General features: G+C 53.9%; 1 protein-coding gene across 1 annotated transcript; it reads right to left on the minus strand.

The window, feature by feature from the left end:
• Positions 1-428: 428 nt before the first annotated feature.
• Positions 429-15,719, minus strand: CTSD (cathepsin D). Its single transcript, XM_009328466.1, has 8 exons — positions 15,558-15,719; positions 13,088-13,211; positions 11,324-11,442; positions 7,095-7,294; positions 5,826-5,948; positions 4,492-4,636; positions 3,419-3,517; positions 429-2,756 (listed from the first exon to the last, which is right to left on the minus strand). The coding sequence occupies exons 1-8, from the start codon at positions 15,687-15,689 to the stop codon at positions 2,595-2,597; spliced, it is 1,104 nt and encodes a 367-aa protein (XP_009326741.1). The 5' UTR covers positions 15,690-15,719; the 3' UTR covers positions 429-2,594.

Genomic DNA, 15,719 nt, shown 5'->3' on the forward strand with positions numbered 1-15,719 from the left:
CCGCTCCTCCAGCCTATCCTAAGATATGTCACTCAGGGCATCGTTTTGGGCCATGCTCTTTCCTCAGGCAGCAGTCTCCTGCCTGCCTGAGGACAGAGACCAGCCCAGCCTTGGATTACCGCAGAGGCTACGATGCAGGCGGCATAAGGCATTGCATGCCCAGCAGAACTGCAGCCCGACGGCTTGTTCTGGTGCTGCGTTGCATGTCCCGCTTAAATCTGATGTCGAAGACATTCAAAACCTGCCGCCAGCTCCACACTGGGCTTCCCCCCGCATCAGGTCTGATTAGCGGTACCTGAGAGGCTGTCTCTGTCTCGCCACGCTGGAGAAATCCTGCAGCTGGGAAACAATGTAGCAGGACTTGGAGGAGCTCTGGGCACTTAATTGGTGTGAAACCGGGGCTCTCCGGAGAGGTGCTGAGTATCTGCTGATTTTGGAGTACCTATTGATGATTTTTTTTTGGTAACACGCTACTGTTCTCTAGCCAGTCTGCAACAGATGTCCTTAGGCGTCCAGATGCAGGGTTGCAGGTGAAGACTACGAGCAGGCAGAAGCAAGCTTTGGGAGCAGCATTTGTCACATCCAAGGTTGCAGGGGACAATGCACGCATCGGAAGTGTGCCCAGGCCTGTCCCCACTGCCCACACCAGACCCCTCCAAGGTGTGAGGCATGGTTATAAAGCCAAACTGATCAGCTGCAGGGGGTGGGGACAGGGGACATCCGCAGGCTACACGCTCACTGTTCTCCCACAGCTCACCTCGCGACCTCTTCCCCCACCTGTGCCTCTGATTCTCATGGTGAATTCAATACTGGGGATGATGTATATGCATTCCACCAGGCATAACCATCTATTTACCCACTGCCCAAAGACCTTTCTCGGGAACTTCCTTGGCCCCACCAGTACCGCTGGCAGGATTATCAGTGAATTTTGGGAAGCCAGGATTTTACCATCTGTTTTGCCTGGCCTGGGGTCACAGACGGTGTTGATCTGGTCCTCTTGCCACCCTCAGCTTTGCTGCCACTCCCTAACTTCAGGCCCTGATCCAGCGCACTGGGAAAGTGAAGGGAATCTTCTACTCCCAGCACAGGCTGGGATTCTTGGCAGACTCTCTTCTGCTTTCCAGTACTGCTTAATTCACTTTATCGTTCTCCCAGGTCCACCAGTGTTTGCCTACTGACGCCAGCCCAGTGAAGCGAATGGCTCCGTATGCACAGATCTCAGCTCTCCAGGAGGATCTGCGAGTACAGCTAAACCAGCTACAACCTCTCCAAAGCAGGATTGTGCCTCACTCCGTCTGCAACACAGGGTGGACATGAACAGAACTCTCACCAGTGTTAGTAAGGTGGAAAGCTGGTAAGGAGGGTGTTAAAGGCAGTTGGGTTTCGGGCAGCAGGGAAAGCAAATGCAAGTCCAGCAGCTGCCACTGCACCCTCCTGCCTGGGAGGCTTCCTGGCTCTGCCAACTGTCTTTTGAGTTTTGGGCAGTTCAAAATGCTGCGAATAATGTTTCCAAAAGGTCTTACGTGGCTGACAAACACCTATGGATTTTATCAGTGTGATTTCGGCTTGTGGATCACAGCTGCTTTAGGAAACATTATGCTCAACTCACTGGCTGCGGATGAAGCTGGGAAGATCTGTGGTTTAGGGAACCCAGGAGAAGTTCACCAAACTTGAGAGAACCTGTGTCAAGTGACTTTGCTCAAAAAAATTTCATGGCCATGAATTCAAGTGACCTCTATTAAATCCTATCTTGACCCTATCTTGACCCCCTTTATATTCTTACTCCCTGAAGAGTCCCACTGGCTGGAGCCCCCCTACGAATCCCTGCCTTGTTAGGTCAGGCACGAGGACATCATGCCTTCAGCTCTCTCACTAGTGCTGTCACAACACAAAAACACACCACCAAAGCCCTTGGGCTCTGAAACTCAACCCTTGGGCACACTACTGCGATCCCCCATCGCTCCAGACCGGGACGTGCTCTCCCAGGACTAACCCAGCACAAACCTGTGGAGAAATGACCTAGTCGTTGCTGCCTCAACCTGTCATGGAGGGGTGATGAAGATGGACTCTCCTCCCCCACCTACTCCCCCACTTCATCAGTGAAAAAGCAAGAAGTAGTAAATAATGTGTCAGACAGCCTTCCTCATCCCTCTCCTCCAGCGCAGAAGCCCAAACCCAAGAGCAGCTGCACAGCCTCTCTGCAGCAACAAAGGCGCCGGGGGCTGGCTCCAGCCAGCTGCGCCCCCCCAGGAAGGAGACCAGGGCTGGGAGACATGAGAGGGCCTTGTTCAGCTCTGAGCATCATTCTTAAAAACAAATACTGGAAGACCTAGCAGTAAAGCAAGGGGCTACTCCAGCTGGAGTTGTCAACTAGAGACCTCCCAGCACCACTTATTCAACAGAGGGGAAAAAGTAGCTAGCAGGGCACTAATGACTATTTTCTGTGTAATTTTAAATCTAGTTCCATTTCTTTTTCTTTTTTTGTTTTTTTTTTCCTTTCCACTCACTGGGATTCTAATCCTGGTAATCTTTCTCTATGGCTCCTGTGCGTGTGTGTAAGTATGTGTGTGGCAGAGGCAGTGGGGGTCAGGCGCTTAGACACATTTGGCAAAGCCAACAGAGTCATTATCACGGTCAAAGACGGTGTAGTAGGGACCGATGAAGACATCTCCCAGGATCCAGAGTGGGCCCCCGGGTGGTGGGACGTCCAGGCCTGAAAAGCCGCTCAGGCAGATGGTCTCTCCTTGTACAGAAACCTAGAGAGAAGAGAGCGAGCTGCAGTCCAAGGAGGTCCTCCCCTTCTCTCAACCTGGCAGGCTCAGCAGTAACACCTGCCAATGCCAGCTGCGCTTCAGCCTCTCCCAGTCTGAGATCCACAGCTTGCAAAAGTAACTCCCAACTTGCCACTCCCACGGCTCCCAAACCCAGCTCCCCCTCCCAGAGGCCTTACGCAGCAAAGCATCAAGTAAAGCCGCACATGCCCACGCTGCTCTGAATTAGAGCCATCGTTGAAATTCTGCACAAGATGGTCCTTGCAAGTTGACTCTGATGGCTTAAATGCCAGGCTGGTGGCCTCTGCTATGATAAGGCTGGCTTCATGGGACCAGAATCCAGCAGAAAAGGGCAAAATGTTTGTAGAAAGTGATGCAACAGCCTGCCTGCCCTTTCTCTCCCATGCTGCTATCCCTCATGGCATCATGCAGGGGGTCTCGTTCCTGCAGGACTTTGGTGAGGTTGCCTGGGTCCATTAGCCAGTGCCACCACCCTGTCACCTTTCAGACTTTTTCCCAAGTACCAGCTCCAGCCTTGCTTTTGCTGCTCTTGCATTTTAGATTTCATGGTTGAGGTTTGAGTGGAGAAGGCAAAAGTTAGGCCTTTGGGGAGAAGCGTAGAGCTGGCAAAAGCTGCCTGGACGCACCTTGAAGACATACTGCTCTCCTGTGAGCTGGTAGGGCTTCCCTCCTAGCGTTAGTGTGACGACAGGCAGAGATGACACCTTATCGCAGGGGATCACATACTGAAACAGAAACAGAAACAAGCAAAGGCTTTACACGGCAGCTCCCATGCCCACGGTCTTCCCCAGGCACAACCACGTCTTTGCTGCGGTTTTCCCTAAGAACTGCTCATCTCAGGGTGCAGAGGAGGCTTGAGCTGGGGTAAGCAGGCTGCTCCCTGCCCACAGCTGCAAGCTGAGGAGCCAGAGCGTTTTAGGGATAGGGATGGAGCCAAATGATGCTGGGTTCAGCTTTTGGCTCTGCTGAGCCCCAGGGCACAGCACCTGACGCAGCAGGGCTGGGGTCTTTCCTCTGCCACAGGAGCAGGAGATCTGGCTTGATACAGCCTAGAGACACAGACAGGGACTCACGGTGTGATGAACGGACAAAGCTGGTTTAACAGTGGCGAGTTTTGGGGAGGGTGGCAGGTCTAAGCCAGTTGTTGCTGCAGCATGCTGCAGGAAAGCCCTACAAGTACTCATGGCTCTGTGATTTGGGAGGGGTTTCAGAGCAAAGCATCCTTCCTAGAGGGTCCTTATAATCCCTGTTCCTCCACAATTTCAGGAAGGATAGATGACCTTGTGAGATTAGCTAAGATGGTTTAAAAGCTTGGCAGGGAAGGGTTGTCATTTGCATTAAATATATTTCTATTAGAGTGCCTCTGGACTCACATTAACGTGAATCCTCAGTCTCAGCTGCAACTTGCACCCCTTCTCCTCCACCTCCCAGAGACGGGTGGCACAGATGACCCAAAGCCTCCTGAAGTTCACGGGCCTGTGCCCTCTACCAAGAGCATGAGCAGGGCGTTGAACACCACCCAGGGTCAAAAGACGGAGGGGTCCCTGCTATGCCAGGGGCTTTTCCAGGAGTACAGGCTGGGAACGGAGAGCAGAGGGAGCAGAGGACTGGGGTCTCTAGAATCATCTGGGTGCAAAGCAGGGTGTCAGCACGGATGCCGCGACAGCCATGGACTCCCGCTTTTCCAGCCCAGCCTCACCTGGCCTTTGATGAGTGGTTTTGCACCAATGGCCGTCTGCAGCTCCTTCACTTCCTTGGTGGGGCCGGTGATAAGTGAGGTTCCTGTGTCCACAATGGCCTCACAGCCCCCTTTGCACAGAGTCAGCCCATTGGCAACATCCACCCTGGGGAGAGATGCCCCGACAGAAGACAACCCTTAGAGGCCTCCCAGCGAAGTCTGTGGGTAGCAGTAGGCAAAGAGTTGAAGACAGCTGAGCCTGGGCAGTACGTAGGCATGCAAGGGAGGGCTGTGACAGATGCCCAGGAAGGACAGGCGCTCAGAAATCCTGATGCAGCACCAACTTAGTGCACAGAATGCCTGGCTCCCCGCAGGGCCCTTGGCTGCTCCCAGTTGAGCAGGTGCCTTGGTCCATTACTGCATTTCTGCAGGCAGCCCAGACTGCTGCCTGTGTTCCCTGCCTGCTAAACACCGTGACTAACAGGCATGCAAGTGAGCTAAAGATGATGCATTAGGGACTTGTATGACCTGTGCTACTGCAAAAAGCAAAGGGTTAAAGGGATGGTGTGATGGCTGACGGGGTCATGGGCAAGGGAAGGGTTCATGTACATTGAAGAGGCAAGACAGGAGCTGGTTGGCTTCCTCACCTGCATCGCGTTTCACAGCAGCGTGGACAGATAAAGCCTTCCAGCCAAGGCTCTGCCACACTTTGCCAACGTGGCAGGGCTGGGGGAAGATGAGAACTAAAACTCTGCACTGGGGAGGGATGTTGTCCCCGGGGAAAGGACACACTCTGATCACAGGCCCCTTTTAAGTTCCCATCACGTGGGAGAGCTCAGAATAGACCGGAGGGCTGGCGGCCGGCAGCTCAGCCCGCTCTCCTCCCCTCTGCCTCCAACAATGCACGCTGATTGCTGCGCAGTGCCCTTCAGTCAAGGGCTGGCTTCCTGGGGCCTCATTCTGATCCTCCGGAGCTGTGTGCAAGTGAGTCACACAGCTCAGGCCTTGCTGAGAGCTGAGCAAAGCCGCGGTTTAATCCATGGGGCTCGCCCTGCCTGCAAGGAGAACATGCTGGTGTTTTTCCCCACTTCGCAATGGTGCAGCAGGTGTTTTCAAGGGCCAAGCCGTAAACAAGAGGAAAGGATTTTGCAGAACATCCCCTGCTGTTTTCTGCCTCTCTTTCCGTGTACCCTACCAGCGACAAACGACCCAGCCTTAGGGTGGGATTTTAATCTGCTTTTTTTTGTTACAGGGATAGAGGTGATTCCTTTTTGGGGAGGGTCTCAGCCCAGCTCCAGGCGTGAGCTGCTGCACACGTGTCCCCACGCATGTAGTTGGGTGGAGGGGGGACTTACGCGTCCATGTGGACCTGCCAGTAGGCCTTGCGTGTGACGTTGACCCAGCTGAAGTCGCCGCTGTAATACTTGGGGTCGGTCCCTCCCAGGAGCAGCTCGCCGCCAGGCTGAGCGGTGGGGTCTCTGAAAAAAAAACCCCAAACCTGTGAACATCAGGGGCAGGGTGAGAACAACCCCCTCTGCATGCCCCCAAAACACACACTGGGGTGCCTGGGGGTGAAGCACGGCATTAGCAGCGTTGGAGACAGATGACTTATGTTGTGCTATAATATGTCAATATAAGGACAGATACTGTGAGATAGGCTGGGGTGGGGAAATGGGAATGTTTTGGCACAGCCGAAGCATCCTGCTGCTTTTTGCCTCGTGCTTTAGCACGGACACCTGGAGAAACTCGCTGCAGAGAAGGGAAACAGCAAAGGGGAACTGAGCACCGGTGCAGGGACCCCCTGAATAATTGGTTTGTCACAAACACTCATGCAGGGTTGGACATGGCTGATGCAGTGTTAGGTTATCTGCACCCGACTCTGCACCAGCCAGCAGCCTTGGAGCCGAATCCTCAAGGTTACCGTCAGATAAAAGCTGGCTGCCGAGCAGATGGGAGGAAATATGGTGGTGGGGGAGGGCTGGCGCTGGCCAGCAGCAGTGCTCTCTGCCCTCCCCACTCCTGGCGTGCTACTTTTTGGACTGAAGTAGTTCAGAGTCCCCCCTGTGGTGCCAGGAGGGTGATGGGGGGTCCTGGGGGGAGCAGCAGCGGGTGGCTAGGCATTGGGAGTCACGCAGGAGGGTTTCCCAGGGGGTGAGGGAGTGTTAGCCCCATCATTAGTGATGACTGGTGGGGGGCATGCTTGCCTGGGAGGTGACATGGTGGTGGCCACGTGGCTCATGGATTTTGGCAACAAACTGGGGCTGTGTTTACCCCCCTAACAGGGACTGCACTAGCAGCGTGCAATCTCAGGATCACAACCCTGTTTATTTTTATTTCTCTTTCCTCTGGAAAAATCCTCTGTCTCTCCATCTGGTAGCAGATCTACCCAGCTTTTTATCAGTGAAATGGCTGCATTTCCACTTCCCTTCTCGTTGCTTCAAAGCAGTAAACAGAAGAGATATTGGCCTGACTGCTCCAGCAAGAAGACCTTGCTGAGACCTCCCCAGTGGTGCTGGCCAGGGCGTAAACCAGCACACGGCAAGAGGTGCTACCGGGAGGCATAAAGAAATGCCCGGCTGGGCTTGCCCTCGCAACGAGAGGTGCACCACCAAACCCAACACTACCTGTTTAGGTAGAATGAGAAGATGTTTTTCTCGATCAGCTTCTGTTGCATGATGTTATCGAAGAAAGGGGTGACCTTGTCCACAGAGATCCTCGGGAATGCCATGCCCAGGATGCCGTCGAATTTGGCAGCGATGAACGTGATGCCTGGCTGCTTCACAGCCTCCCCGAAGATCTGGTTCTTGATTTTCAAGTTACCGAGCTGAGGGGAGATGGGGAGGGAAGCGAAAAGCAGATTGTAAAGAAAACGGACTCGGGGGACCAGGGTGGAAACAGGATCTTGCTGAACAGAGGCTGTAGTGCATCCCTCAGTGCGCTGCCACACTCCTGCCTGCTTTCACCCTTGCATTCGTAGGCAGCTGCAGAAACCAGATACCCTGGTGCCACTCTCCTCAGGGGGATGACAGGCCACGCTAGCTGCACAGTGGCACCTCCTGAGTCCCTGTAAAGCCCAGCACACCCCGACGGGTGGGAGCCCCCCTTTGCTCTTTGCCTACCTCACTCAACACTTTCAGCCTTTTGCTGGGTCCTGGCACTTGGCCATGCCATTTTGCAGCTCCGCCTCTTTGCACAGAGGGCCCTATATCACTCTGTCCCCCCTACATCCTTTCCCCTATCACCTACTTCATCCTTTCCTCCCAGTCCAAAAAGCTCTTGCGCTGCACCTTTAATCTTCTTCCCCTCCCTGGACATCTAAGTCATCTCTGTGTCCTACCTCCTCGGGTGCTGCATCCATCCCTGGTTGGGAGTACAAATCCCTCTGACCTCTGCCAACGTCCCCTGTGATCTCCCCTACATAAGAAACATCCCCAGGACATTGCTGTATCTCCCGGAAGAGCCTGCAGAGACCTCCCATGGGAGCGGAGAAGACCCAGCCAGGAAAGCGAGGTTGAGCTCAAAGCACAAATATAGCAAGCGGAGTACTGTGAATGCAAAGGTCACCTCTCTTGCCAGCCACAAGAAGGACTGGTGTTCCCCACTGGAAAGCTAAAATGCCCAGCAAGGGCAGATCCCCCGAAAGAAGGAGATCGCAGGAAACAGGATAGCTCTGCTGACAGGGAGTAGGATGTGTCTGCCGGCTCCTGGCTCTAGCAGTTCAGGAGGTTTCCGAGCTTCTGGCTGACCACAGGCAATTTTAGCATCCATGGTAGGATGTTTTCAGCCTCTCAGCCTCCAGCTAGCAGCCCTGTAGTGAACTGGGCTGGACTGAAAAGCTGGCCTCTCCTACCTGATGGTAGATAACGATCCCTGTAAATTACTAATATCCCCCCAGGGTTAGACAGTGCAAAGCTGGGATGGGCAGTGTTGGCTTTAATGGTATCAGAGGCTTGTGCTAGGAAAGGGCAATCGAGCCTTGCAAAAGCTGAAAGCCACAGGGCAGGATGTGGGGCGAAACAGCTCACAGCAATGCATCCGCTTGCCAGCGTGTGGCAAGCACCCCAGTTGTATGCAGCAGGTTTGCAAAAGCTACTGCTCCACCACTCGGCACAGCTGGTCCTGCAGCAGCTCCAAAAGTTCAATAAGGCTTCTGCTTAAAAAAAAAAAAAAAAAAGAAAGGGACTGATAAAACTGAGTGCCAGGTTTGTTTGAATATTGCCCTGGTTGCACATCCCAAGAGGGAGGCAGATACCTGCCCGGTGGTGGGGTCTCAGCAGACCCTGCCCGTGCTTGGTCCTCAGCAGGACTGAAACCCAAGAGCATCTTTAGCAGAATGCTGGCACCAGGTGACAAATCCTTCATCTCTGTCCCTCGGCTGGCTCTCGCCCAGACACCGAGTGACCAAAAGTCATTACCAGTGGATGGCTGCGTGGTGGCCGCCCTCTGGCGCTTTGCAGACAGGTGTCGGCACCCTGCAGCTCGCCCAGCCTCCTTGTTAGCGGCCTCAGCCGAGCGGGCAAGCGCCAGATGGCAAAGGCAGACTAGGGGCGAGGGCCTCTGTGGCATGGTTTGGCACCAGGGCTTGGAGATCCCTTCTACAGAGGCACAGGGGAGAGGCGAGGAGGGGCATCTCCTGCACGTTGTACCTGCACTGCAGCCCCAGGAGAGACCTCGTGCCCCACAGCTGGTGATGCTTCCTCTGCTGTCCTTGAAGGACATCCCAAGGTTGGGCTGCGATAAAGGGCTGAGATGCCCGAGCAGCAGGGGGCTGGCTAAACCCGCTGCTCTTCGGAGGGCGAGCAGCACTGAGGAGTGAGGTGCTGCAAGGCATCATTCCTCCACAGAAGGAGAAAGGATGCTCAGCATGATCACCCTCTCCAAAAAAATTCATGGCTGAGGGACTCTGGACCACCTGCCAACCAGCGCCTTTTGGTCAGATGTCAGTGCTACCACAGGCTGCTGTGGCTACTTCCACCCATTGGGATGGCTGGAGCCGAGAGGGTCACCCTGAAGGCTGTTTCAATGCTGCATTTCCAGACTACACCTGACTGCGAGCTTGCCTACAGGATGTTGTACATCAGAGGAAGCATCTTGGTGTCCAAGCTGAAAGTCCCTGACCCTCTGAGTTGCCCCTGCTGCTGCATACTGCAAGTGACACTGCTCAGGCTCCATGCAAGAGGTTTCTCTCGCTTCTGCCCAGACAGAAACCAAATGCTTCAAGCTGTGCTGGCTGCCAAGAGCCATCCTCACTTCCTGAACAAGCTCAGGCACAAAATCCTTCCTCTGAGCTGCCAGGAAGTGGAGAACTAATTAGCAAGCAGGCATTAGGGTGAGAATTACAAACAAAAAAAAAGAAAAAGCTGCAATTTTCCTTCTGACTCATTTCAGCCCCTGCATTAAGCTGGAAAGCGCCTAAACCAGCCCACACTTTCACAGGACAATAAAGTTTGCTGTTTGCCTCACTGCCTCACTGCCCTGCTCCGTTACTGGGACAAATGCAGATGCCTCTGCCTGCTCCGTCTGTGTTTTGCAAACCTAATGTAAGAGAATCCATTAATGCTACATACATGGTGCCTTCACTTGGCGAGAGCCGCGGGAAGGCTCGGATGGGTGGTTTCTTTTGCAGTGGGGTGTTTCTAAGCAAACTGAGGGATGCAGGAAATAAATGGCATGAAATGAAACTGAAACGGTCCCAAAGCTTGGTGGGCTGCAGGAGGCAGAGAGCAAAACCAGCGGTGCAAAGCTGCTGGCAGCCCCTGTGGCTGTCCCCCACAGCCTTGTCTGCACCGATTTTCAGGGTTCACCGAGGCCATCAAAAGCCCTCTACCCCAAAGAGGGTCCTGCACCCAGCCTGAGCTGCTGGCATCTTTGGATGCAGTGCAGAGGCAACGGCTGGTGCTTCCAGGCTAGCCTGAAATTTTCCTGATATAAGGACAAGCTGAAGAGTTCTCCTTGCATGAGCCACCCACTTCGGGCTCCTCTTGGATATTTTTCTTTTGATCCCAATGAAATTGGTAAGCCAATTCTTTGCAGCTGAACGTAACACGGAAAACCCCAAATCCCTAGATTTATGTGCTTATGCAAAACTTTTGCGTTGTTTCCCCCCGGCAAAGCAATCATATGCTCTTAACCCTGCCAGGACACCAAGTAATCTGGGAGCACGTGCGCTGCTGACGTTCGGCAGCTGGCAAACTCTCATGAGCGTCTCTACCTGGGAGGCAGTCGTGAAAGGCGCCTGCCCTTCACAGGACAGAAGGCTCAGCCTTTGCTCGCTGAGAAGGAAATGATGGGAAGCAACCACCAGCAGCCCGGCTACCTCAAGCTGGGCCCCGAACGCTGCTGGGGAACCCACCCCAGGTGTTATATAGCCTTTGCAAACATAAGCACCAGACCAGAATGGGGCAGCAAAAAGCCCATTTCTAGCCAGTGTTTAGGCTGCTGCCTGTATGGACGTCCACTATCGCGTGGATATTGGCCAGGAACAAGCTGGGCACCACCAGCAGCCTGTGTGGTGGTGCTGGTGTGCGCTTGGGCTGGGAAATTTCAGGGGTCAGGAGGAAAAGGGTTGGAGGGATGGCCAGAGACTGCATTTGCAGGGCACCACGTGTGCAGTCCCTGCTCCTAGCCTGCTGACCTGCTGATTAATACCTTCCCCCTTCTCTGCCTGCCTTGGTCATAATCGCTTCCTCAGTCATCATCACCACCTCGTTTCAAAGCATTTGGAAACACGGTGCTGAAACGTGCTCTATACGAGTAGGACACTCAAGAAGGGAGACCCATTGAAATCAAATGACTTCAAGCGCTCTGCCGAAAGCAGGCTGGGCAGCTTGGGGCAAGGGCAGTTGTTACTCACTGTGACGGTGTCCTGGCTGAGGTACCCGGAGAGGCTCCCTGTCCCGTAGTGGATGGCGAACTCGGTGCCATTCTCCACGTAGGTGCTGGATTTAGAGGCATCGTACTTGTGGTGCAGCACTGCAGCCAGGGAGCGGGACACAGGGGGACATACAACATTAGTGCTCCTTGATACCTAGGGCTCCCCAATACCTAACCTCACACCACCCGGCTCATCTGGACAAATGGACACTCAACGATGTGAAAGTGGGCCTGAACCCAGCATTTGCCAAGCCCAGACTGCTTAACAAAGCATTTCCAATGTCTGGGGAATTAGGTGGGCAGATCCAATTTGGCTGTTAAATCGGATTTGGCCACTGGGTATTAGCCTAGAGGCTACATGGCTGGTGTGTCACGATGCGTGACACAGCAGAGTGAAACGCCCCCCCGTGCCATGGAGAACCAGGGTGGCTTTAAATATAGCCTGCTCTGGGCATGAACATTTTCACTTTATGGATTTATCTGTTTCTTTTACTAAGACTAGCTGGAAATTTTTTTACATGGTCATTGTTTTTTGCGCTGAGAGGGCTCAAAATATTCTTTTATTTGCAGAGGAGAAGGGCCTTCCCCTAGTCTAAGCTGCTTTTCCCCTTGGAAGGGTTGGGAACTGTAAGATATCCCTGGTTTTATGGCCGGGCAGATTCCTCCTCCGCAGATTCCTCCCGAGTCACGAGTTGGGCAGCAGCGTGTGGCGAGCTCGGCCAGCCCAGCTCCACAGCTGCTCGCTGAGCAGGGCAGACAGTGACTGAGGATGAACCAGCTGAGCCCTGTGGAAACTCACACGCTATACGGGGTCTTCCCTGGCTGGGTCATCTGGATCCTGGTCTGGCAGGAGGTTAGGCTCATTGCATACTCATATAACAAGCCCTTTGGTCCCAGCACCACCCGCTCCACTGCCTTGAGAAATCAGCTCCCTGCTACAGATCAGGAACCCCCAAGACAGACCAGGTCTGGACCTCACCACCCTACCAGTGTCCTAAACCTCATTTCACACATGCAAAAAGAAGGTCCGTTTCCCCTCTGGGCACTACAGGGCCGTACGAGAAGTCCTAATTTCCTCCCTACCCCCAACAAGCATCGTGGGCCGCCTTTCACAGTTGCATTTATTGGCTCCACAGGTTTCTCCACTCTGCTTAAGCAGCATAGCCCGTGGCTTTTAAATGGCATTTTGCCATAGCTGGGTTTGACACCTTCAACTGTGGAGGTTTATTGCGTAGGTACACCACAGAGCAAAAACACTTGTAGTCCCTAAGACATTCTCATCTCATCATGCCTACCTGGCTCTTGTTAATCACAAATCCATAAACATGCACGCACATGCTCCGTGCGGTAATAAACCAGAAACTAGGACAGTTTGTATCAGATCTGGCAAGAGGCTGATTTTTTTTCACCAGCCTTGCACAATGGGGCAACAGCAGTGTCGGTCTATAATTTGGGGAGAAACATCACAACCTGTGATGCTGCTCCCCAGCTGCAGGGCCAAGGCTGTTGGGGAAGGTTTGAAGCTGTGCGTGGGTGATGCGGAGGGGAAAAAACAGGAAGGGAGTAATGAAGGATGGATGCAGGAGGTTGGGATCCTGTTTCCAGCTCTGACCCTAAAGAACCCATCAGCCTCTGGCAAGCCCTTTCATGCTACTGCCTCAGTTTCTCCTCTTGCAATGCCAGGATCTGCATTTTGCAGGGAAGGAGGAGCTATTGAGTTATGGCTGGCACCTGTGACACTTACAGCAGGCAATGTCCAGCAGGTGACAGTGCACAGATGGCACCCAGAGGTTGGAGGAGCCAGTGTCGAAGACCACAGTGAACTTCTGTGGGGGGGTCCCGATGCCAATCTCGCCATAATACTGGGCCTGCAAAGGAGAAGAAGGGAGCCATGAGCAGAGGCGGCCAGCTAAAAGTAGGCATTAAAGACCAAAAAATCTCTTAGGATTGAAAAAGGGCCCAGCTTCTTATCTAGACACTGCCCTCCTCTTGTTTTTGGCAGTCATGGGCTCCCAGCCTTCCTCCTCTGGAAGGAAGGCTCCCCTTCGGTGTTCACACCTCATTACAGCGTGTGTGAAAAGGGTAAATTGGGGAGGAGAAGTGGGATGGGTGCTTGCGGAAGAGGACTTTTGGGGCAGAAAGACAGGGCAGAAGAGAAGGGAGAAGGTCTGCAGGCCGGCATGTGGTTCACTATAGGGAGGAGAAAAAAGACGGGAGGAAGCCAAGCAAAACACCTGCGTTATTGAAAAGCTGAAACTGGCTGGGAAGCTGCTTTGCTGGCAGGTTTGCAGAGGAACTGTGGGTTGCAGCAAGCAGCAGCTCTGCCTACCGCGGGTGGAGTTACAGCTGTTGGGGCTTTCACTGCGGGCTGGCAAGCCCCTGGGTTGGGGAAGAATAAAATGCTCAGTTGCGGGCATCGGAAGACTTTGGAGAAGCTTGAGGGAGAAAAGGTCATCAGCAGCACTGCCAGAGAGGGATTTAGGGCTGTGGGGTGAGAGTTTGGGAGAAGTCCCTGTAGCGCAGGTATCCGAAGGATACCCCTCTTCCTGGCAAGTGCACGTCTGCTGGGACTGGAAGAAACCTGGGTGGTTGAGATGTTTGCAGGGCATCCCTCTATCCAGAGGGGAGAGGATGAATGGGGAATGCCCAGCAGGTACCAGACGGACCCATTTTTCCCCAGGCCTCCCAAAGGGGCAGAGAGCCATGTCATGCTTGGCAAGCAGCTGGATCAGGGCCCTGGAGAGAAGGCTGTTAGCAAGGGAAGTCAGCCTGTGGCCTTTCCAATGACCCCGTGTACTTAATTAAGTTGGGGGGGGGGAAGAAAACAGGATTATCAAAGCTGCTCACCTCCTGTGTGCTTAGTTTGCAGGGGTTGCTCGCTGAGTAATTAATAATCCATTGCAATTAGCCATAATGGGGAGGCAGCACTTGCTTCCAGTGATTCTGTAATTATTGCTGGGGCTTGAAAATTACCCCCTGGTATAGGGGCCCATATATCACATACACAGACCCGCGGGGGGTCCCAGGGGCTGGTGGGGACCACACAGGGTGGTCTAGGGGAGGTTCTGCCTTTCATCCCAACAGCTCCTCTGGCAGCAAGAGCATTTTCGGCTGGGCCGGGAGGGACCCAGTGGTCCCTTATCTCCCACTGCAGGTTGGGCTGGTTCCCCTGTGACAAGGGAGCAGAGTCCTTCCCCGAGCGGCGGCCTGAGCTGTGGTTGCAAAAGACAACACCGTGGCGCAACCGCTAGCACCCTGGCTTTCAACACCGCCGATTAAAACACCGGTGGCCCTTCCCAGCACAGCCCCGGCATGACGGTGCTGGCTGGGTGACAAATGCCCCTGGGGAAGGGGAGCAGGGGGGAATATCCTGAACTAACACCCAAATATCTGGCGCCAGCTTTATTCTGCTGGCCAATGCCCGCATCCCACCCCCCCAAGAGCTGCGAGGGTACCTGGTGGGGAACCCAGAAATAGGAAACCCCACACGTGTCTGGCAGCTGGGCAAGGGCAAACCTCACATCCTTTATCTGGCTTCTCCTTTTATCGCTGCTTCCGTCATGAAGGTCCCTTTGCTCCCTAAGCTGCTGAGAAGAAGGTGGAGGTGCAGGGTGGCTTTTCCCAAGGCCATGCAGAAGATGAAGGATAGCGAGAGGAAGGGTCCTGCATCCCCAGTCCCATAGCAAGCTGATGCCCAGTCTGAGCCCTCTCCCCCTGCCCCATACTCTCTCTTTTATGCCCCAACGCCCCAAGGAATGGAGGATGATTTTTATGCCCCTGTCTCGCAGAAAGGGGGGCCCAAACTGGGCAGAAGATGCTAGAAAGGACCACAAGTGAGCAGGCCCCTATTTATGATCATTAATTAGTGACAAAGAGGAAAGGAAATAGGCCACAGAAGCTGCAAAGCTCCTGCTCGAATGGCAGTGGGTTGTTTATTATTATTGTAATTATTAGTATTTATATTAGTATTTTTAGTTTAGCAATGATGGAAAGCAACTTTCGGCAACCACCCACCAAGCCGTGGGGGTGCATGAATCTCTCCTATGGGATCAACATCTCTCCCTCCTTCAACTTCCCAGCAGTGGTAGGACGGCGAGGCTGGCATGTCCCACCACCCCCCCAGGACAGGTACCCCTAGAAGTGACAGCCACCCGGCCAGCATTGCACTGGGGTCCGCCACAGTAGGGGTGGTCGGCAGGAGGGGGGTTACTCACATCCATGTAGTTCTTCAGGATCTCCGGGGTGGGCTCAGCCAGGTCAGCGAAGCCCAGCTTGAACTTGAGGAGCTGGGTGAGGGCATTCATGTCTGGGATCTCGCTTCCCACCTCATTCAGGACCCGCCGCATGGAGGGGAACTTGGTCAGGGGGATCCTGCA

The sequence above is a fragment of the Pygoscelis adeliae genome, unplaced genomic scaffold, assembly GCF_000699105.1.
Source record: "Pygoscelis adeliae isolate BGI_AS28 unplaced genomic scaffold, ASM69910v1 Scaffold166, whole genome shotgun sequence".
NCBI classification, from domain to species: Eukaryota; Metazoa; Chordata; class Aves; order Sphenisciformes; family Spheniscidae; genus Pygoscelis; species Pygoscelis adeliae.